This window comes from Pelobates fuscus, chromosome 4 (assembly GCF_036172605.1).
Source record: "Pelobates fuscus isolate aPelFus1 chromosome 4, aPelFus1.pri, whole genome shotgun sequence".
Lineage (NCBI taxonomy): Eukaryota > Metazoa > Chordata > Amphibia > Anura > Pelobatidae > Pelobates > Pelobates fuscus.
Genome location: NC_086320.1, coordinates 388777960 through 388802460, shown reverse-complemented (window position 1 = coordinate 388802460; position 24501 = coordinate 388777960). Strand labels below are relative to the sequence as shown.

At 48.7% G+C, this 24501-nt stretch overlaps 1 protein-coding gene across 4 annotated transcripts in view; it reads left to right on the top strand.

The window, feature by feature from the left end:
- Positions 1-24501, top strand: part of LOC134609276 (protein HEG-like) — a 385710-nt gene that overhangs the window by 211093 nt on the left and 150116 nt on the right. For all 4 annotated transcript variants that reach the window (XM_063452931.1, XM_063452928.1, XM_063452927.1 and 1 more), the window contains one exon: positions 13102-13160. In XM_063452931.1, coding sequence (XP_063309001.1) covers positions 13102-13160 — 59 coding nt within the window. The remainder of the gene's footprint in view (positions 1-13101; positions 13161-24501) is intronic.

Here is a 24501-nt window from a genome sequence, read left to right as displayed (position 1 = left end):
GGTCCAGTGGGACACTGAAAAAGGCGTTAGCCAGGTCAACGACTGTGAAAAACTTTGCAGATGGTGGGACTCCAGAGAGCAGAGTGTGAGGATTTGGTACAAGAGGGGTGTCCAGGACAGTAGCTTCATTGACGGCACGGAGATCCTGAACCATCCTGTACTTCTCTGGCTCACCTTTTGGAGTTTTCTTTTTCACAGGAAATAATGGAGTATTGCATTCCGATTTACATTTCACTTGAGCACCCTTCTCCAAGAGTGCTTTGATTTGGATAGAAATGGCTGCAGCCTGTGCTGGTTTTAAAGGGTATTGTGGTTTTCTTGGTAACTTAGCTCCTAGAATAAGCTTTACCACCACAGGAGGGACATTTAGGTGACCTATGTCCTCTGGGCCTGAGGACCATAATTTAGCAGGCACCTGTGTTTTTAACACGTCTGGGAAATTGGACCTCGGTTCTGCTGCCTCCCCACGGGGACCTTCTAAATGCAGCATCAGAGGTAGGGAGCACAAGGCTGAGGTGTCTGATTCAGATAGAGGTGTAGACATTTCTACTTGTCCGTCTGGAGTGAAGGTGATAGATGCTTGCAGGTGTGAGAAAACATCAGCGCCTAACAGGTTAATTGGGCATGTGGAGGATACCACAAAGCGAGCAAGCAGGCTAGTGCCAACTCGTAGTGGAGTTGTTAAAGGGCTGTGTCTTGGCTGGCCATCCACTCCAACACAAGAGACATCAATATTTGACAGAAAGGATGGGTCTGGCAGGTCTTGTTCTCGCAGAACACTTCGGGCTGCACCTGTGTTGGTGGTTGTGGTTGGTTGGCCCTCAATGGGTAAAGTCACTGTAGCAAGTGGCCCCCCCTTGTCCCCTGTAGACACTGCCATGACAGGGGTTAATGACACAGGCTTGCCACTGTCCTAATCATCAGGTTCCTCAACTAGTGGAACCGTGGTCTCGGCCTTAGGGGCCGGTGCTGGCCTGGACGGCTTTCTTGGCTCTCTTTTAGGTTCTGGGCAATCACTTTTAAAATGTCCTTTGGCTCTGCAATTGAAACAATAACCATCCTCCGGTTTGGTGCCTTTGGGAATAGGGGTGGTGCGGGACACCATAAGCGGAGCAGAACTGGGCCTTCTGGGGGTTTGGGCAGATTCTAGACCTCTAGCAACCAAGAGTAAAGTATCCAGAGGAACAACCTTATATTCTGGGCGTGCAGCAATGATTCCTTTACGGATGGAATCTTTGACACCTTGGACAAATGCACCGGACAGCATTTGTGAATGGATCTTATCAGTAAGATCAAACCCCAAATCTGTAAACATTTGATACAGTCTTGCATGAAACCTTTCCACTGATTCACCTTTATCTTGTATAACATCAGTAAGGCCAGCAGCCTGATCTGCAAGCTTGTCCTTAGCCCATTCTCTCAATTGGTTGCAAAAAGTCACTCCGGAGGGGTAATCAACATCACTGGAGAGCAGATCTGTACTGAGGTGGCGGGCCATGCTGGGCCAATATGCATCCCCTGCTTTAATTGCACAAATGCTCAGCAAATCACGCCATGCGGCGGAATAAGTCTTTTGAATTTGAACTATCCCTCGGTAAAAAGGCATAGGCTGCTTTTCTGGGTCAGGGAGTGATTTCATTAAAGCACTAGCTTGAACAACATATTTAGGAGGGGCCCGTTCTCCTCGACCCTTGTGTCCGAAGGGATCATCGATGGAACGATGAGCTGAAGCTCCCACAGCTTCCAATGAGTCCTGGGATACCCTGTCATCCTCTTCCTCATCTATTTCTACGATCTGGGCCCTCCTGCGTGAGGGGCCCGCTTGAGGTGTCAGGACCGGGGGGTGAGAGGGAGTCCCAGAAGCGGGGGTGGCTTGTGGGTCAGAGTCTTGGGAGAAGTAGTCGCCGGGAAGTACCGGCATCAGGGGTGCTGGATGACTGGGGGCCGCCATATTGGGGGCGTGAAAGGAAGCTGCATTGGGGTTAAGGGAAGAAGTGGCGGCCATGTTGGATATGGGCACATCCGGGGTAGACTGTGCCGTACTGGGCATGACCGGAACCTGGGGAGTGGCTTGGGGAAGGGGGTAGGGATAATTTGGATAGGGCAGGGCCATGGGATACGGGAAAGGGTATGGCCAGGCTGGGGAGGGCAGGAGAGTTGGGTGGGGATTTGGGAAGGAGGTGGGATATTGGACCGGGGTGGGGGCGGTTACGGGAGAGGACAGAGAGTGATTGGTAGGGGTGGGTGCAGAAGGAGGAGCCGGAGCAAGGGAGGAGGAGGTAGTTAGTTGGGCGGATGCAGATGGGAGGGGATTATCAACGGAGAGAGAGTGCAGGGAAGAAATGGCAGATGAAATGTTAGGATTAGGTACAGGCAGGGCCGGATTAACATAGGGGCTGATGGAGCTGCAGCTCCAGGCCCAGGCCCATGGAATAGGCCCATTGAAAAAAAAAAAAAAAATGTTTTTTTTTTTACATTTTTTTTTTTTACACACACACTACTCTTAGGTTTGCCACCTGACTGGTATTTTACTGGCACAGCCGGTATTTGAGACTGCCTGGCTGGCAATACAAATGCAGGTATTTTTCTCAGAATAAGTGGAGATTACTCTACAATACCAGCACCGGCCAGTAGGGGTCACTGTGTGTGGAGAGAAGCAGGGATAGGAAGTTACAGCATATCCCCATAGACATATAATACCTAGACGCCGCATTGACCTCGGGGGGCCATGAAATGCGGGCGCCATTTTGGGCCGGTCACCCGGTGTGGTATTATATGTCTATATATTAGGACTTCTGTCCCTAATTTTTTTTAATTTACTTTGCCTTAGTGACAAATCTCACTTTAGTAAATAGTGATGTGATTGTTTGTTCTCCTATTCTCTTTATGCTATCTCCATGCGGACTTCAAAGTGCAAAAGACAGAGCTCACAATAATAAAGAGTTGTAGATATCTTCATTTTATTTTGAACAGTTCTAAAATCCATATTAGTTAAAAATAGGTGAAAAGTAAATACATTACAAATCAGGCAAAGATCCAGTCCCACTTTAAAACATGTATATTAAGATGATAGATTGTGGGGTTAGTTCACTAAACTTGTAATTTTAGCAAACCTAAATCCAAATGCAATGCATAGTTTCAATCTGGAAATTCAAATAATTTCAATGTATTGAGTAAACTTAGTCGATAACGTAAATAACCATAGAGGTCTTAAAGTAGCAAATGTCAGTAAAGTTTATTTAATAACCCAGGATTAAACATCATGCTACTGGATCTATACACCCTCCAGGTGTATTTTAAGACTAACCATATTTACTTTGAGGACCTTGCTCTGCAGATCATAGACATATATATTCTATATATGTCTATGCTGCAGATCACACTGTGACCGATCCAAGATGGCGGCCCCGCGGCTCATCAGCGCCAAGTAGTATTTTAGGTCTATGCATATCCCTGCCTCTCTGTACTACTCACTGATCCATGGGGACCAGCAACACAGCACAGAGTCCAGACAGCAGCTCTACAGCTCAGATAAGTGAGGGATGGGGGGGAAAGGCAGCAGGGACACTGGGGGACCATGAGACACTAGGGGACACATGTGGACACTGAGACACTAGGGGACACTGAGACACTAGGGAACATATGGGGACACTGAGACACTAGGAGACACATGGGGACACAGACACTGGGAGACCTGGGAACACTGAGACACTTGGGGACACTGAGACACATGGGGATGCTGAGACACATGGGGACGCTGTTTCTCCCAGTGTCCCCCATCCAGTGTCGCTAGTGTCTCAGTGTCCCCAAGTTTCCCAGTGTCTGTGTCCCATGTCTCTGTGTGCCTAGTGTCACCATGTCTATGTCCACAACTGTCCCCATGTCTCCCAGTGTCCCCAAGTGTCTGTCTCCCAGCCAGTGTCCCCTAGTCTCCCAGTGTCCCATAGTCTCCCAGTGTCTGTGTTCCCATGTCTCTGTGTCCCTAGTGTCTTAGTGTCCCCAAATGTTTCAATGTCCCCATGTCTCCCAGTGTCTGTGTCCCTAGTGTCTGTGTCCCCATTTCTCCCAGTTTCCCTAAATGTCTGTGTCCCCATGTCTCTCAGTGTCCCCGGGTCTCTCAGTGTCCCCGGGTCTCAGTGACCCCATGTCTCTCAGTGTCCTAGTGACATGGGGACACACTGAGACACTGGGAGAAATGGGGACACTGAGACACTGGGAGACTAGGGGACTGGGCGGCATGGGGACACTGACACTGTGATACATAGGGACACTGAGACACTGGGTGACTTGTGAGACTGAGACACTGGGAGCAATCCATCTATACAGCAGAATCAAACTGTGAGTAGTTTGTTGGTGATGTTACAGAATTTTCTCTGATGTCACTCATTGTGATTATACAAAGGATTAAGGCTGGTATTTTGTTCCAAGAAAGGTGGCAACCTTAACTACTCTTCATATACTCTTGCTTAAAGTAGCACTATAGGGTCAGGAACACAATCATGTATTTCTGACCCTATTATGTTAAAACCACCACCCTGCCCCCTTCTTGCCTCCCTAAGTATAGTAAAATATAACTTGTATTCAAGTCTGCAGCTGCTGGCCCTGCCTCTGAACTGACTGTCTGCTGACATCATCAGAAGTGGTGGTCTGAGCAAATTACAATACTTCCCCATAGAATTGTCTGAGACTGTCAACTAGGCAGATCAAGGGCAGAGCCAGCACAAGTCATAGCCCTGGCCAATCAGCATCTCCACATAAAGATAAATTGAATCAATGCATCTCTATGAGGAAATTTCAGTGTCTGCATGCCAAGGGTGGAGACACTGAATGGCAGTGCTGCACACTAGGCAGTACTGCCCCAGGAAGCACCTCTAGCAGCCATCTAAGGAGTGGCCAGTGGAGTTATTTTATCTGAAAAGACAGTGTTTACTGCAAAAGGCCTGAATGGAATGATTCTACTAACCAGAACAAATACAATAAGCTGTAGTTGTTCTGGTGACTATAGTGTCCCTTTAAGTTTGGAAGCTTAAGAGGGATGTATGGGAACAAAACGTGTGTGGACTGGCTGACAATAAAATTAGTTTAGGTAATGCAGACGTTGGTCTCTCTAACACTGTGGCATGTCCCCATTCATCTACACTCACTACATACACCTTTTATCTGTCTCAGACTATATACCAGGAATTTCTGCCTGCTAGTAAGAAGGTAAGGAGACAAGTGGACCAGCGAGTGCTAGGGGACAGTCCTTAGAAAGCATTGAGTGAGCGCATCATTAGACGCATTTATGTCAAGCTCAGGGTGCTGCCTGCATAGTATGCCCTTAGTTGGACAGCCTGCATGATTGGCGGGCAGCCTGACATGCATTCATGCCAGGCTGTCCTTCAAATTCTTTCGACAGACATGCCCCCTTTTTGGGCATGTTCTCCCCTTTTGGCAGGTCTGGTCACGTGATTCGCACCAGTTGATTCTCACCCTTTTACCCCGCCCATTGACTGCCTGCTTCACTGGACACTGCTGTTAAGGGTTATGGATTTAATTGAAAGATGAAATATATAAATTAGAGAGAGATTAGCATAGAGTATGTGTTTTCTTATAGCTGCATCCTATGAGTTTCCCTCCAGCACCATCTCCATCAGATACATGACGATTGGGAGGTATGATTGTTTTAATGTTTTTGGTCGATAAGATTCCGTAATTAGGCCCATCATAATTGTCAGCACCAGGCCCAGTGTGCTCTTAATCCGGCCCTGGGTACAGGAGGTAGCGTAGGGATGGATGAGGATGATGGGAAGGTTAGAGACGGGGAAGGGGAAAAGAAAGATCCATCAGAATTCAGGACCGGGCAGACAGGGGAGGTGATGGGATGGGCATCGGGAGGATTGGGAGTGGGGAACATAGTCAGCTGGCTATCACCTATTGCTGACTGAACCTTGGGGATAGACATCCCCTGGGCGCCATTTTGGGGCGCTGGTTGAGGAAACACCCCAGCAACACAACTATTATGATACACAAACAATTTCACACCTTTGTGATTTATTTCTTCCTCAACCCAACCTTCCTGTTGAATAGCCTTCGCTACTCTGTACCATGCTTCAGCAGTCTTTAATAAATCATTATCTGTAAGCTTGCCTTTCTTCTCTGTCAGTAATCTACGCCAGCTTTCTGGTTGTAATCTACCACATGAAGGCACAGCAATTTTACACACTTTAGCAATTCTTTCAACACCTTTAACCATTTCCTCTCCCTCTCTGTCTTCAACTAAATCACATGCGAGCCAGCCCCTACCGGGCTTACCCAATTCCTGCCCCATATTCCCCCTCCCCCCTATACCAGCGTCCTAGATATAGGGATAGGAAAGGAAAAAGGAACAAGAGCGTCTACAATGCTCGACTGCCACTCAAGGAGAAGGGTGGGGAGGCCCTCCCTCAAGTGCGTCTTCCCAAACCGTAGACTAGTCACTGAATCCGCCTACCCGAGGTGGTAGACACGGATTGGAGCGAGGTGAGAAGTGTGTGACCAATCACTTCTCTATCAAGAGAAATAGGAGTGGATAGAATAATAATATAGGAAGTATAGAAAAGGGAAAAGGCAAGGAAAAATCCTTAGAGACAGACACAGGAGTTTAAATAACTCCTAATTACACAAACAAGACAACAGTACAACTGAAATACAGTGCATGCATCACAGTTCAAATAAAATCAACAGTAAACCTTTCCTTTACTCGTGTGCTTACTCCAAAGTCACCTCCCTCAACCCCGTAGTGTCCCCGCTCGGAGAACGACTTCCTCAAGTCTCACTACCAAAGGCCACGGAAAACAACTGACACCGGTCCGAGATCCGTTAGCCTCCCTTGTTACAGCAGCCCACTAAAAGTGGCCACCTCTATCCTCACTCTCGTAGTGCCCCTATGAAACCCACTCATAAGTCCCACTACCCCGTGGTGATGAAGACAGCAATGCCTGCCCGAATCCACACACCACAAATAAAAAATTGGAATGACTCCAGCTCAGCGCTCAAAGCTGGAGGGTACCACCTCTCTGCAAGCAGAGTAATGTGCACAATGAAGCTAGCTAGGCTACCAAAGTAACACCAGAAGGATCCCCAGGAAACTATGAGTCTACACAATCTCCACAGACCCAACTCGCCTCTTTTTCCATACAGCCACAGCCACGAGGCTCCTAAAAGAGGTAAACAGGCAAAGAAGACCCCCAGGAACACTTCCACAGGTCAACCCTCCTTTTTCCCTACAGCCACAGACCCGTGGCCCCTAAAAGGAGTAAAACAGGCAACAGGACTCCAGGCAAATCCCCCGGGTCCACCCCCCTTTAACCCAAAAGGGGTAAGCAAACACTCACTCAAACAGAAGACCCAGGCAAATCCCCTCAGGTCCACCCCCCTTTATCCCAAAAAGGGGAAAACAGGCAAAACAGAGAACCCCAGGCAAAACCCCCGCAGGTCCACCCCCCTTTATCTCAAAAAGGGGAAACAGGCAAAACAGAGGACCCCAGGCAAAACCCCCGCAGGTCCACCCCCCTTTATCTCAAAAAGGGGAAACAGGCAAACAATTCAAACACACCCAGGCAACAGATAGACTAAATGCAGGTAAACAAGTGAGTAACGAGACACCGGGCAAGATTTTACCTGTCTTTGATGTCCTCCCGGGAAGCAGTCACAGACACGTGGACGGGTCAATCAAAGGGGCCGGAACATACCGGTGGCTCTGCAGAAGTCTCTACCGTGTACCTGGAGGTGATCAGTCTCCTTTTCCTTCCCCCCGGATTCCTCCGTCCAACAGCGTCTTCCTTAGGACGGCTCACCGGCCGGACATAGCCCGGTGCTCCACGTTGGGCGCCAAGTTTGTTATGGTACTTTTTAGCAGTAAACCAAAATGTTTAAATGTCTATCTGTTCCTGTCCAAATTAAGAAAATTGAATTGCGTATATACGCTGAAGTAATTAAGTCTGACACACGGAGTTCAGGTTAAAATAACTTCGAGAAAATTTATTGGCAAGTGAAGAAAAGCGGGCGCGCAGGCCCTTTTAAGAGGCATTTTGCGTCATCATTGATTATCAGAATATCAGTAAATACACATCATTAATTGGATTAATTGTTAAGTGTCTGGATTAGTGTCCACCTATCAATATAATTAATTGGCTCAAAAACTAAGTGGTTAGCTATGTGTCCACCCACCGAGAGGTGGTATTGTTCTGGACACGGGTGGGGACAAGGGGCTCAAGCGCCATTTCCCTTAGCATGAGGTTTACTCGGTGGAAAGGGGGGCTTGAGCGTCAATTTACACTGTCATGATGTCAGGTCTGTGGTCAGGTGCAAAGTCTCTTATGAATAGAACATTTCATTACTACAGTGTTCTCATGGCCTTCAATTTATACTATGTTGCGAGTTAGGGGAAATTCAGCAGTTCCTGAGTTAGTCATGTCTTTATAGAGAATACAGTCTTTGTCCATTGTGTTAGATGTGCTGGGAAATTCTGTCATGTAATGTAGTTTTAAAATGAAGGAGTCAGGTTATGAGGACAAAATGGAGGATTTGTCACAGTATGAAGTTAAAATGGAGTTAGTGCAATAATTCAATACAAGTTCAATAAAGATTTTCAATAATTCTACATCAGTGGGAGGGCTTGATTTCAACACTCTCCACCAGCACTCAGCAGATAAATTACAGCAACAAAGCCGCCATGATATATAAGAATTTGGTTCTCAGTTTGTGGTGCTTATGAGGGTAGTGGTAGGAAAATTATTATTATTATTTTATTATTTATATAGCGCCATCACATTCCATAGCGCTGTGCAATGGGTGGACTAACAGACACGTAATTGTAACCAGACAATTGGACGCACAGGAACAGAGAGGTGGAGGGCCCTGCTCAATGAGCTTACATTCTAGAGGGAGTGTGCTATAGTGACACAAAGGGTAGAAGTAGGGGTACGAAGTAGGTTGTTAGAAACGTATTCATTGAAGGCTTAGTAGGTAATTTTTTACAGTTGCAGGAGAGGAGTCATGGGGGTGGGGGATAAAAACAGTTTAATTGATATGCTTTCTTGAAGAAGTGAGGTTTCAATGATTTTTTGAATGAGTGGGGACTGGGTGAAAGTCTTACGGAGGAGGGAAGGGAGTTCCACAGAAGAGGTGCAGCCCTGGAGAAATCTTGGAAGCGAGCATTAGAGGTGGGAGTACAAACAGGTAGACGTAGGTCTTTGGCAGAGCGTAGGGGCCTTGTGTATTAGGGAGGATAGGTAGGTTGGACCAGCCGTATGTAGGGACTTATAAGCAAGCACCAGAATTTTAAATTTAGCCCTATATTTAACTGGAAGCCAGTGCAGGGACTGACAGAGCGGGTAGGCATGGGAGGTGCATGCGGACAGGAAAATGAGCCTCGCCGCTGCATTCATTATAGATTGCAGCAGTGCAATCTGGGAACACGTAAGACCACTGAGAAGGGTATTGCAGAAGTCAAGGCGAGAGAGAACAAGAGCATGGACCAGCACCTGAGCCGCATTCAGGGTTAAATAGGGGCGAATGCGCGCTATGTTTTTGAGATGGAAGCGACAGGATTTTGCGATAGATTGGACATGAGGGGTGAAGGAGAGGTTGGAGTCAAAAAGAACACCCAGGCAGCGAGCCTTCAAGGTAGAAACATAGAAACATAGAATGTGACGGCAGATAAGAACCATTCGGCCCATCTTAGAGGTGATGGTAGCGCCGTTGACGTTGAGGGAGACAGACTCAGGAGTAGTGACACTTGAGGGAGGAAAGACCAGAAGTTCTGTTTTGGACAGGTTGAGTTTAAGGAAGTGAGCAGCCATCCAGTTGGAGATGGAAGAAAGGCAGTCAGAGACACGAGTCAAGATGGGAGGAGAGAGATCAAGAGAGGACAGGTAGATTTGCATGTCATCCACATAGAAATGATAACGGAAGCCAAAGGAGCTGATGAGTTTACCAAGGGAGGCAGTGTAGATAGAAAACAGTAGGGGACCAAGGACAGAACCTTGGGGGACACCGACAGAGAGTGGTTGGGGGAAGAGGCAGAGTCAGAGAAAGAAACACTGAAAGAGCGCTGGGAGAGGTAGGAGGAGCACCAGGAGACAGCAGTATCCCGTAGACCAAAATTACGGAGCATGCAAAGAAGCTGTTGATGATCAACAGTGTCAAAGGCAGCAGAAAGATCCAGGAGAATTAGGATAGAATAATGGCCGTGTGATTTAGCAGCAATTAAATCATTGGATACTTTGGTCACAGCCGTTTCGACAGAATGACCGGCGTGGAATCCAGACTGAAGGGGGTCAAGCAGAGAGTTGGATTCGAGAAAGTAGGTCAGTCTGATGTACACGACTCTCTCAAGGATCTTGGAGGCAAATGGCAATAGCGAGATAGGGCGGTAGTGTGAAGAGTGTTACAAGGAATTGTAATGGAGCTCCCTGTACCCAGACTGGGTACCTCCGCTAAGGACCGCTTCCTAACTGGAGCAGGGGAAAAAACCTCAGTGCCTCAGCGCTTCTGCCCTAGTCGCCGTGGCTTGACTGGGGTCCTGGAGCCTCTCCATCCTGGAGCAGGCTAGGCGACTAGCTCTATCCACTCCCAGAGACTGGAACAGCAAAAGCATATGTGAGGAAGGCTGAACTTGATGGACGCAAGTCTCTTTTCAGCTATGTAACTATGTAACTATGTAACTATACCAAGGATCACCAGCTCTCAAGAACAAAAATAACACCAATATCACATCCAAAAGAGACACTAATATCTACCCACAGATTAATACGCAAGCCCCAGTTTTATCATATCTAGAATGGGACAAGCACAATCTTCCAACCAAGCCGAAACATGATTTGCAAACAAGAGGACCCCACAAACAATACAAAGTTAAATAGCCCTGACCTGAAAACAATAAGCAGGCAAGCGAGTGGGCACATGTGGGCATGGTACTCAGGGACGGCGTTCCGTCACAGGAATATTAACACAGTCAAATTTAGAGCCATGTACAGGAGGGGAGGAGATGAAAACTAAAATTAAATAAGTTACAAATAATGCATATAAGGTGAGGACATAGTTCTTACACTACACATATGGCTAGGTACAGAACAGAAACATAAATGCAGCAAGCACAACAGTGTGTGGATAATAATAATGATTTAAAGCATTTTCTGTTGGTTTCCTCCTTGTGTCCTCCTTGGTAAACTCCTATGATTCAGGGCACTTATTAGCGCTTTATGGATAGTGGCACACAGATGGAATGTGCCTTGTGATAACGAGCATGTTTAATTCTGCAATCAGAACTTCCAGGATTATGTGCTCATGGGCGTCTGCAGGAATTTTTTCAGGGGGTGGCATATTTGTAATGACATCCATGTTCGACCCCTTTTTTCACTGCTAGACAGGGGGCTGCAAAGCAGCCCTGTAAAAAAATGTATCCTGGCCCCATAAGTCATTGTGCCATGTAGTGTGTGTGTGTAAATATGTGCGTGTGTGTATATATATATTATTGGTATGCTTCTTTTTCTAATTCAAAATATTGGTTCTCGCAGTGTAAAAAATGTAATTATACACTAAGCATAGGCACATCCAGACACAGACAGTCTTACTGACACAAGCACACAAGCTCATAAGTTCATTGATACACAGACTCACAGACAGACAATCTAATTGATACACATAAGCTCATTGACATAAAAGCACAAGCTCACTGATACACACAAATAGGGTCACTGACAGACAATCTCACTGACACACACAGACAAAGCTTACTGGTACGCACACACAAACTTAGTACAAACTCTGACAGTCACAAAAGGTTACTAGAGACAAACACATTGGTATACAAACACAAACTTACTACAGACAAGCTTACTGTCACACACACACTCACTACAGACAAGCTCACTGACACACACATGAGCTCACTACAGAAAAGCTCACGGACACACACAAGCTCACTGACACATATACACATACTCACTACAGACACGTACATGCTTACTGCAGAAAAGTTAGCTGACACACAAGCTCCCTACAGAAAAGCTCACTGGCACACACACACGCTCACTGCAGACGAGCTCACTGACATACACACACGCTCACAACAAACAAGCTCAGTGACACACACACACAAGCTCACTGACACCCATACACATGCTCACTACAGAAAAGCTCCCTGGCACACACATGCTCACTACAAACTCACTGACACACACATGCTCACTACAGAAAAGCTCACTTACACACATGCTCACTACAGACAAATGCACTGACATACACACACACGCATGCACTCACTACACCTATACAAATGCTTACTACAGACACACTCACTGAATCACATATGCTCACTACAGAAAAGCTAGCTGACACACAAGCTTGCTTACACATAAGCTCACAGACACACATACACATGCACATGCAAAGCCTGAATGCGGGAGCGGGGCATAGAGGCACTAAATAGCTGGGGATTTGGGAGGGAGCCTCACAATGCTCCCTCCGGCCCTCTGAAAGCCTAAATGTGGCCCCCAGTACCTCCCTCCTTCTTTCCCTCGAACTGAGTTGTCACAGTCTGAGGGAAAATTGGCTGTGTTGAGGCCCATGTATGTGCTCCACACCTATAACAGCTAATACGTTGCTTTTGCTTAATATTTACTGTCAGGAATAGTTTGTTTCTTTACACTGGAGAAAAATATTTCCTCTTCTTTAGTTTTAGATTGTGTTTGTAATAAACTAGTATCAGATGCAAACTCTAATGCTTTATGAAATGTCGAGCTCTCCTCATTGATTCTGTAGCGATACCCATAACGAGCCATATTCATGTAATCTCCAAAACTACAGGAGCTAGACAATGTCTTCAAACACAGATACAGTCTCACGCAACCCAGGTTGCACACCTACCTGTAACCATAAGGTGCTACAGTGTACACCTTTGTAGAACTACCCTACATAAAACTCTACTTTTGGTGTAAAATCTGAACCATTTAATCCATACTTTTAATGATTTTTTTGATTGCTGATAGCATTTTTAACAGACTGTGTCTAAACGTGTGGGGATCGGGTAGGATCTGGTGGGAATGTCTGTGATAGTCTGTTCTTGGTTTTCCCTAGTTCCATGCTGGTCTTGGGAGTATCGATGGCTACCTGTCGACGTCTATTCAGCAGCTGGAGTAAGTATGGAGTACCTACATATCTATTGGGCAGACTAGATGGTCCAAATGGTTATTTTCTGCCGTCACATTCTATGTTTCTATGTGACAAACTGTAGCGAGACCTGAGTAACCTGGCTGGTTATTCCCTTTGGTAAGGATAGATCACACCCATTTCCCCAGTAACTGGATGGGACACAATTCCAGGGTACAACTTTGACAATCTTTATTTGGGCACACAGCTTTTTATGCACAGACCCCCACAGGGGGTCTCCATCCAACACAACACAGGGACACGCATGAGTACACATTACAGACAGGGTGGTGAACTTTGGGGCTCAGCGCCCATGGACGGGAAGGGGGTACAGGGTTACACTTTATACGGATGAATAGCCCCGGGTCCCCCCTAGGATATCAGCGTTGAAAGACTGGGGCTCCAGGCTCTGTACATCCCCGAAATTAGTTCCATGGTGTTGCTTGGTTTAGCCCGATGAATTCAAACTTTGCGCCCAAACCAAGCAACAACCAATCAGCCGTAAGGGCGCAAACCAAATCGCGCCAATCAGTGTTAGGGGGAGGAAGGAGTTTCGCTGCCCAGTCCGAAGAAAGGAAGCAAAACTCTGCTGCACCAATCGATGTTCGGGGAGGAGAGGGGTTTTGCAGCACCAATCTGCTGAAAGGCGTGAACGCTATTCGCGCCAATCAGCGCCAATCAGCGCCCAGGGACGAAAGGGGTTTCACCGCGCAATCAGACGGAAGGGCGCGAAACCCCATTTGAACAAGCGCTCCTTCTCGGATTGGTCGTCCGCTCCCGGCGCTTACTCACGCCGACCAACCAGGAGAATGGCGCAAACCCAATTTGAATGGGTGGTCCTTCTCCCATTGGTCGGCACAGACTTCCATGCGGCCAACAGGAACCCTGTGGCCCGCGAGACCGACTCGCAGCCCCAGGGACTCCCTGCTGGTGCGCGTCCCTCTCTCCGGTTGATACCCACACTCAGGTATCCGCCGGAGAGAGCGTTGGCCTGGGTAGACACGAGCCTAGCCTTGTAGCTCCCAGGTTTGAGAGTGGCAAGTGATTATAGCTCCATTAGGAGCAGATAGGATGATCCCTGACACAGGGATTGAAACAGGGTACGCAGGCCGTTTCGGGAGTCGAATGCTCCCCCTGGTGGGCGTTTGGTGATACGAACCGGCGGCCACCCAGGGGAAGCACACATTCTAGGAGGGCACATCCACACATATAAAACAAGGCAATTCACAGTTAGGCAGCAGACCCGCCACACAAACCATCCCACCAGTAAGGTGTATATTATATGTGACATCGATACATGTGTACCTGACTTTAACCATTTCTCTCCCATACACCTCCATTATTATTATTATTATTATTATTATTATGTTATTTACATTGCGCCATTAAATTCCGCAGCGCTTTCCAATGGGTGGACGAACAGACATGTAGTTGTAACCAGACAAGTTGGACACACAGGGGTTGTCATCCCATTTTCACCATCTTTGGGGTTATTTAACTAAAACAGACATTTTAGGTAACAATGGCCAAAATTGAAATGTCCTATTCGGCTACATTTTGGTTTGTTAGTAAATTCCCAGCAAGTTTAATGAATAAACTGATAATTATGTTTTCTTACGTTTCTGGAGGGTTGCTCAGGGCTGCTGCAAGGATATCCATATCCGCCACTCGTGTCCCACTTACAGGCCCTGGGGAGATAGCGCAGCTAAGCGGACAAGGGCACATGTAGGCGTGTGGGGATAGATGCATGGGATTGGTTGGGAAAGAGTGTGTGGGTGGGATTATGTTCTGTGTAAGTTAGTGTGGGGGAGGTCTTACCTCAGTGCCACTTGGGATTCGGGCCAGCAAACAGCTTCCTGTCCTCCTGCTCCTGTTTGCCTGGGCCTGCAGATTTACACAGCTTGAGGGATGGAGGTTGAGGCTTGCTGGCTTCCCTCAGAGCTGCTGCAGCATGGATGGTGGCTGGCAACTCCTGATTCAGGTGCTCTCCTCTCCCCTCTCCATCTGGGGCCTTCCCTGTGGCCCCTACTTCCCTCTCCCATGGTGGCTGCCAGTGTGGGTGCTCCCCCCGCGGCCTGAGTCCCTCTGGGCCTTCCCTGTGGCCCCTGCTCCCCTCTCCCATGGTGGCTGCCGGTGTGGGTGCTCCCCCCCGTGGCCTGTCTCCATCTGGGGCCTTCCCTGTGGCCCATGCTCCCCTCTCCCCTGGGTGGCTGCCTGACTCCTCTCCCCTGGGGATGGCTGCTGGTGTGGGTGCTCCCCCCTGCGGCTTGTGTCCCTCTGGGGCCTTCCCTGTGGCCCCTGCCCACCTCTCCCATGGTGGCTGCCGGTGTGGGTGCTCCCCGCCGCGGCCTGGGTCCCTCTGGGGCCTTCCCTGTGGTATCTAACAGGCCCCTGCTCCCCCCTCCCCTAGCTGGCTGCCGGTGTGGGTTTCCCCCCCCCCCCCCGCGGCCTGTCTTCATCCATCTGGGGCCTTCTCTGTGGCCCCTGCTCATGGGGGCCGCGATGGTGCCAGCCAGCATTCCCGCCCGCCGGCTCTGCTACCCCCACTGATGCTGCTCCTCGGGCCCGGTTGAGGAGGTGGGGCCCGGGCCCGAGGCTTCACCCGGCCGCATGTCTGAGGCTCCAGACACGCGGCCTACAACTGCCACGGAGGATGCGCGGCCTACTACCGCCGCGCAGGACTTGCGGCCTCCCCCTCCTGCAGCTGGATCACGGGCTGCAGCCTCCGGCGTTGGGATTCGCGCCAGAGGCTGTGGGAGGCGGGCGGCGCATCCCGCGGCGCATCCCGCGCCTTGTGCGGACGGCCAGAAGCCTTCCTGAACCGCCGCATGGCGGGCGCGATGGCAGGGCCTGGGACTGGGCCCCGGCAGTGTGGGGGTGGGGGGACCAATGAGGATCGTGCCCGGGGGGGTCTCTCTCCCCTGCACCCCCCGGGGGGGTCTCTCTCCCCTGCACCCCCCCTTTTTTTCAGTTTCCCTCTGTCAGGGTACCTGTGGTCTCTACCTCCGAAAGAGGTAGAGACTTAGCTGTTCCTCCATCCAGACGGCCTGATGGCTCCCTTCCCCGCGGTCTATCCGGTCATGCTAGGCCGGCCGCGAGGGAGTGACTGCCTTTTACAGCATCTAGGCAGGAAGTAGTCATCAGGACACTCCCCCGGAACGACCTGTCAGTCAATTGCTGCAGGACCAATCAAGACGCCTTGGAGGCGTGGTTACTGCTCTGAACAGGGTATTTAACAGAGCTTCTTTCATTAGCTCATTGCCCTGTCGTGGTTCTAGCTTGTTCTAGTCACTCAGTGCTTGTGTATTCTATTATCCCTTTTGGTTTTGACCCGGCTTGTTTACCTTAATCTGCTTATCTCTGTTACCCTTGATTCGGCTTGTCTCTCGCTTACCTGTCTTCTGTTACCCTCGACCTCGGCTTGTCTTTGACCATTCTATACTGTACTACTTACGTTAGTCCGGCCATTCTAAGGTCCGGTATACGTATCTGGCTACTGTTTGTACTCTGCGTGTTGGATCCCTGTCCTGATCCTGACATTACGACAGGGCCAATGGATCCTGCAAGTACAAACAGTAAGCTGGCTGCTCCTGATCCTAGGTTTGAAGCCATGGATCACAGAATGGATCAGATGGCGCTTGCGCTACAGGCTCTATTAGCTTGTGCCAATAACCCACCAGAGGAGATACGTAATACCCCTGTTTCTCCTGTCGGTTCAGGTCTAGAGGTAGCCACAGTGGGTGCTTCTTCTCACATTACCCCCCCAGTACGCTATGGTGGGGCTCCTGAGAAGTGTCGTGGTTTTTTAAACCAAATTAGTATCCACTTTGAATTGCAACCTCGCTCTTATCCTACAGATAGGGCAAAAGTAGGATTTATTATCACCCTACTCATTGAGAAAGCTCTGAGATGGGCCAACCCACTATGGGAGAACGATAACCCATTAGTTTATAACTATAACGCATTTGTAGCTGCTTTTAGAAGAACATTTGACCCTCCAGGTAGAAAGGTTAATGCAGCCAGATTACTGTTGCGCCTGAGACAGGAGAACCGAACACTGGTGGATTATGCACTAGAGTTCAGGTCTCTGGCGGCAGAAATCAAGTGGAATGAGCAGGCGTATATGGATGTATTTTTGAATGGCCTATCTGATGTAATCCTTGATGAGGTTGCTACCAGAGAACTCCCTGAGAATTTAGAGGATTTAATTTCGTTCATCTCTCGTATAGATGAACGTCTAAGAGAGAGACCGAACACTCGAGAGAGGAACCAGAGACCTTCTTTTAGGTTAGCTCCCGCTTTTCCAAGTCCTGACTCCACGATATCTTTGTTTACTGAACCTATGCAGAAAGGGTATACCCGCCTCTCTGAGGAGGAAAGACAGCACAGGAGAAGAGAGGGTTTGTGTATGTACTGTGGGGCCAAGGGTCATTTACTCTCGAACTGTTCTAACCGCCCGGGAAACGCTCGCACCTAAGTCTCTCTAGAGGACAGGCCTTGGGTGTTTCTATTTTGTCCTCTACTCCTAATTATAAAGATCACAGGCTTCTGCTACCAGTTTCCTTAACTTGGGGGAAGGAAGTAGTAAGGGCTATGGCATTGATAGATTCCGGTGCTGCTGAGAATTTTATCGACCAAGCCTTTGCTAGTAAGAACAATTTCCCATCCCAGCTAACGGAGACACCTTTGGCCGTTGAGGCCATAGATGGTAGACCACTACTAGACCCTGTTATCTTTCGTGAAACCATACCCATTGAGTTAAATGTTGGTATCCTACACGTGGAGAAGTTATCTCTTATGCTCATTTCGTCTCCTTCCGTTCCCATAGTTCTGGGGTACCCATGGTTGAAAAAACATAACCCTATTATCGATTGGGAGTTAGGAGAGATACTCTCGTGGGGCCAGGGCTGCCAGGATCGGTGTTTGTGCAAGGTTTCCCCATTAGCTAATATTAACATACCAGAGAATCCCACTCAGTCCACAGAAAGACAAATACCAGACCTTTACCTAGACTTAAGGGCAGTGTTTGACAAGAAGAATGCCGATTCTTTGCCTCCACACAGGTCATTTGACTGTAAGATTAAGCTTCTACCCGGCACTATGCCTCCGAGGGGCCATGTATATCCTTTGTCTGTTCAGGAAAACTCGGTTCTAGAGGAGTATATTCGGGAGAATTTAGAAAAGGGATTCATCAGGAGGTCTTCTTCTCCGGCCGGGGCTGGGTTCTTTTTCATTAAGAAGAAGGATGGCACGCTGAGACCATGTATCGATTACCGAGGCTTGAATAAAATAACTGTCAGAAATGCCTATCCTATCCCACTGATTACCGAGTTATTTGATCGTCTTAAGGGCTCCAGAATCTTCACCAAGTTAGATCTCAGAGGGGCTTACAATTTGGTGAGAATCCAGCAAGGTCACGAGTGGATGACGGCATTCAATACCCTGTATGGCCATTACGAATACACTGTTATGCCATTTGGACTCTGCAATGCGCCTGCAGTATTTCAAGATTTGATTAATGAGGTACTTAGGGAGTTTCAGCATGATTGTGTTATTGTTTACCTGGACGACATACTAATACACTCTAAGGAGATTGAGACTCACCATAGACAGGTCAGAAAGGTATTACACAGGCTGCTGCAACATGGCCTATATTGCAAATTGGAGAAGTGCAGTTTTGATCAGTCTCAGGTAGACTTTCTTGGATACGTGATTTCTGGGGAGGGTTTTAAAATGGATCCTGTAAAACTCCAATCTATTTTAGACTGGCCCTTGCCCAAAGGACTCAAAGCTATCCAAAGGTTTATTGGTTTCTCCAACTACTATAGGCGCTTCATTAAAGGATACTCCTCTATCATTGCGCCTATTACCAATATGACCAAACAAGGGGCTGATACTAAGTTCTGGTCTAAGGAAGCTCTTGGTGCTTTCAAGACTCTCAAGGAACTTTTTGCCTTGGCTCCCATTCTAGTCCATCCTGATACGACTCTTGCTTGAGGTCGATGCCTCTGAGACAGCAGTTGGGGCTGTTCTGTCTCAAAGGTTAGGGGTGGATAAACCGTTACACCCTTGTGGTTTCTTCTCTAAGAAATTTTCTGGGCCTGAGAGCAGATATGACATCGGGGAAAGGGAACTGTTAGCAGTCATTAAAGCCTTAAAGGAGTGGAGACATTTGTTGGAGGGGACCCTACACCCTATTACGATTTTGACGGACCACAAAAACTTGTCCTATATTGGGGAGGCTAAGCGCTTATCCTCTAGACAAGCTCGTTGGTCCTTATTCCTGACTCACTTCAATTATGTACTGACTTACAGACCTGGTTCTAAAAACTCTAAAGCTGATGCATTATCTCGCCAATATGAACCTTCTACTGTACCTGAACCAGTTCTTTCTTCTATAGTTCCGAAATGCAATATCATTGCTAATACGATTCTCAGGATTCATTCTCCATTACTGGCCGAGATCATTAAGTTGCAACATCTAGCACCTAAACAGACTCCTGTGGGCCGTCATTTCGTTCCTCCTGCTCTTCAACTGGAACTTATACAGTGTTTACATAATAGCAAGATGGCGGGACATCCTGGTATTCGCAAAACTTACGCGTTGATCTCTAAGGACTTCTGGTGGCCTGCTTTACGGAGGGATATTGAGGAGTTCATCGCTGCATGTGAAGTTTGTACTAAAACCAAACAACCCCATACGCTTCCATGTGGATTCCTGCACCCCTTGGAGGTTCCAGAAAAACCATGGTCCTGTTTGGCCATGGACTTTATTGTCGATCTACCTATCTCTAAAAGACAGACTGTTATCCTCACCGTGGTTGACAGGTTTACTAAGATGGCACACTTCATTCCCCTGCCTAAACTCCCATCTTCTCCCGAATTGGCAGTGATATTCGCTAAGGAGATTTTTCGCCTACATGGGATACCCTCTCAAATTGTATCGGACAGAGGCTCCCAATTTGTTTCCCGCTTTTGGAGGTCCTTCTGCTCTCAACTTGGTATTAAATTAAACTTTTCTTCTGCCTATCATCCTCAGTCTAACGGAGCTGCTGAACGTACCAACCAGAAAATTGAACAATATTTACGATGCTTTGTTTCTGAACACCAGGATGATTGGGTCGGTTTGATTCCTTGGGCGGAGTTTGCACACAACAATCTCGTTTGCGATTCTACTCATTCAAGCCCCTTCTTCATGAATTATGGTTTTCATCCGTCTATTCTTCCTTCGGATTCTCCTTCCCAGGGGGTGCCGTCGGTTGATGTTCATGTTGCCAATTTGAGGAAGTTGTGGGATCAAACTCGACAAATCCTTGTGCACAACTCTATGTTGGTTAAGAAACACGCTGATAAACGTAGAAGGGCGGCTCCGGTCTTTGTTCCAGGTGATAGGGTATGGCTGAGCACGAGGAACATCCGTTTAAAAGTGCCATCCATGAAGTTCGCTCCTCGTTATATTGGACCCTACAGGGTGCTGACCCGTATCAATCCAGTTGCGTATCGTTTAGCTCTTCCTAATACCTTACGCATCCCGAACTCGTTTCACGTTTCATTGCTGAAACCACTCATATGTAACAGATTTTCCTCCACAATAGCCCCTCCTCGCCCCGTTCAGGTGGAGGGTCAGGAGGAGTATGAGGTTAACTCTATTATTGATTCTCGAATCTCCCGGGGGAGAGTACAATATCTGGTTGATTGGAAGGGATATGGTCCTGAGGAGAGGAGTTGGGTACCTCAGGAGGATGTTCATGCTCCCCGTCTCCGCAGGGCGTATCACTCTCGCTTCCCATCTCGTCCCGGTTCATTCCGCCCGGTGGGCGTATCTGAGAGGGGGGGTACTGTCAGGGTACCTGTGGTCTCTACCTCCGAAAGAGGTAGAGACTTAGCTGTTCCTCCATCCAGACGGCCTGATGGCTCCCTTCCCCGCGGTCTATCCGGTCATGCTAGGCCGGCCGCGAGGGAGTGACTGCCTTTTACAGCATCTAGGCAGGAAGTAGTCATCAGGACACTCCCCCGGAACGACCTGTCAGTCAATTGCTGCAGGACCAATCAAGACGCCTTGGAGGCGTGGTTACTGCTCTGAACAGGGTATTTAACAGAGCTTCTTTCATTAGCTCATTGCCCTGTCGTGGTTCTAGCTTGTTCTAGTCACTCAGTGCTTGTGTATTCTATTATCCCTTTTGGTTTTGACCCGGCTTGTTTACCTTACTCTGCTTATCTCTGTTACCCTTGATTCGGCTTGTCTCTCGCTTACCTGTCTTCTGTTACCCTCGACCTCGGCTTGTCTTTGACCATTCTATACTGTACTACTTACGTTAGTCCGGCCATTCTAAGGTCCGGTATACGTATCTGGCTACTGTTTGTACTCTGCGTGTTGGATCCCTGTCCCGATCCTGACACCCTCCCCCCCTCTTCTCGTCTTCGGTTTCTCCCCCCCCCCGTTGGCGTTTCCGGGGGGGGGGGCCTCATCTTCTCCCCTGGTGTCCCCCTGTTTTCTTTCTGTTCCTGGCGGTCCTTCTTTCTTTCCCCCCACCTTTTTTTCCCATCTCTCTGTTTTCTTCCTCCTTCCACTCTCTTTGTTTCTCTCCTCTATGTCCTCCCCCCCCCCACCCTTTTTCCTCACTTCCCCTGCTCTTACCTGTTTCTGGGTCTTCTCTGCCTTTTGCTCTTCTTCTCTCTCTGCCTTCTGCTCTTCTCTCTCTGCCTTCTGCTCTTCTCTCTGGTTACTTACCTCGGCTGCCTCCTGGTGGCACGTCCTCTCCATGCCCTTCTCACAGGTCCTGGCTGCAGTTCATAGAAATGCCCAGCAGGTGGCGCCTGGAACATCTTGGAAGAAAACAGTGGAAGCTGATTTCGATGTCTTCTGCCTGGACTTCTACACTTGTTATGCCGCGGGTGGTGCACCGGGCATTGGCTGGTGAGTACGTTGTCCCTTCTTGCGTCCGATCGGGTCCCCTTTAGAGCTGGGGGGGGGGTATTAGTGCGCACAAAAAAATAAAAAAATAAATAATAAATAAATAAAAATTATAGATACAAATTTCACACAAAAAAAAACTGAATGAATATATTAAGCATAAATTTGGAAATTAAAAAAAAAAAAAAAAAAGGCCTGAGTTGACTGAGAAATAAAAGATTAAAAAAAAAAAGAAGAGGAAAACGGTAAATGGACACCGGAGTCCACTCCGGCTATTTAACCCCCCCCCCCCCGTTTTATCAGTATTTATCATGTGTTATAGTACAGTTTCCTGCTGCATCCTGCGCAGCTTATAGCGCTGGCGTTGCCTCCCAAGAGGCAGGCGGTTAGGGTGGCTCTCGACGCTGCTGCGGGGTGCTAGTATGGCCTGCTTGACTTGCGCATGTCGCGTAATAATAGGGAGCAGTGGTGAGGGTTTTTTTTTTCTCAGTGATATGTTCCCTCAAACCCGTGCTTGGGTGATCGGTCGGGATGGGGGACGTGGGTGCTCTCCGAGCAGGACCTTTCGGCCCATATGAGACTTCCTTCGGGTGGTGCAGGAGCGGCTTACCAAGAAAACTTGGTAGGCTTACCTCCCGACCAATTTTAGGGGCTCCCGAAGTCCGCTCCGCGGGAACCCCCCCCCCCCCCCTTGGGACATGGTGCCTGTAGAGGGGCAGGGTCAATTTTGCATGATTTCTTATTTACTTTCTTCTTATTTACTTTTATTTATTTTCTGTTTCTGACAGTCAGTGTTCTGTGGCTATGTGCCTCTTAATGTGGCCCTCCTGGGTAAGCTGGGCTTTGCCTGTCGGTGTTGCCCTTGGGGCGTTATGGGGTTTTCCTTTTGGGCCTCCATTAACGGTGGCTTGTGCAATCGGGCCCCCTAAGTCCCTTCCACTGACTTCCACTTGTTGCCGCTGCAGCGGGTTTGGGGTTTTTTGGGGCCTAATTGGTTTTTATTCCCATGGTGTGCTGACTCTTGCTCCGTGAGCTGGCAAGCATCGGGGCTCTTGCAGACTGGTTGTCTTGGAGCTTCCCCATTCTGGTGGCATGGTAGGCGTGGGGTACCCAACTCCCAGACAGGTGGGTAGGTCTTCCATTGTGACAATCGTGGGGTGGTGCAGGCTGTCTGTATCATGTGGCAGTACCCTCTACCCCGGTGGTAACCTGGTTGCGGCGCCTAGCTCTGTGCTGCTTGAGTCTGCAAGTGTCTGGTCAGATGGGGTTTTTCCCGGGGTTCTATCTTGTTCACGGTAGGACGTACTTCAGGCGGGGGGCTCCGCGGGGCCAAATTATAAGGCAGTGGAGATGTGGTCGCGCGGTCCGGGGCCCGCTACAGTAAAGTGTGACCGATCAGGCTGGATGAGAGCATTTCCCTGGCGGCTTCCCGTTCGTCATCTGCAGGTGGGAAGGGGTTTTGGTGGATCGAGTAAGCATCGGAATGGACTTCCTTCAGGCTTCGCCGCTCGACAGCTGTTGTATTTGGGAAAGGTAAGTTGGTAGCGGTTGGCTGATTCATCAATAGAATCTGTTCCGTTCTTGGATGTTGTGGGGTTGACATAACCGGGCCCTTTCTGCTTTCTCTTGCGGTAGATGGAATGCACAGGGTAACGGTTAGGCTCCTAACAGGATGTGTTCGGTTCCCAGGATAGTTGGAAATATACCATTCCAATTGGGGGGAGCGCCGGGTTCCCACATGTGTCCTGTTTTCCTTCGGTGAGGGATTTTCCGCCCCTCGGTTGTTCATCCTCCTCTCCCATTGTTTGGTTCTCAAAGCCGGGTTTTATCGCCTGCGTCCATATCGTTGGGGTGCTCCAATTGGGGCTTGAATTCCTGGGTAAGGATGGTGGTGAGTTCAGGGGGCATTTCAGTCCGGTTAGGGGGCGGCTACAGACGCCGCAAGGCTGGGCGTGCTTGTGCCACTGGTTCACAGGGCTTGAATGGTGGGGTTCAGGTTGGTAGGTTCCTTGGGTTAACCCTGCCAGTCTACAAATGGATTTCTCTCCGCGGTTACTGTCTCTCCCCCCCCACCCCGGAATAAGGAGGGTGGGATGCTCATATGTCATTTGGGACGGGAGTGGAGGTTCGGTGGTCTGGCGCCAGATACATGAGGGAGGTGTGGCTCCTCCTCATCCTGGTTCAGCTGTCCCGCCTCCTAGGGGTACGGGTTTTTGTCATCTGTCTGGGTGGAATGACCTGGGTTCGGTGGCTATTTGGGATTTGGGTGCTCTTAAATCTGGACATGTTACGCATTCTGTTTCTTACCAGAGGTTCTCAGGGGCCGGGCTGAGGCTATCGCCCGTTCCTGTTGGCAGTGCGCTCAGCAATGTGAGTGCCCTGGTGCACTGCCATCGGGAATCGGACGAGATGGG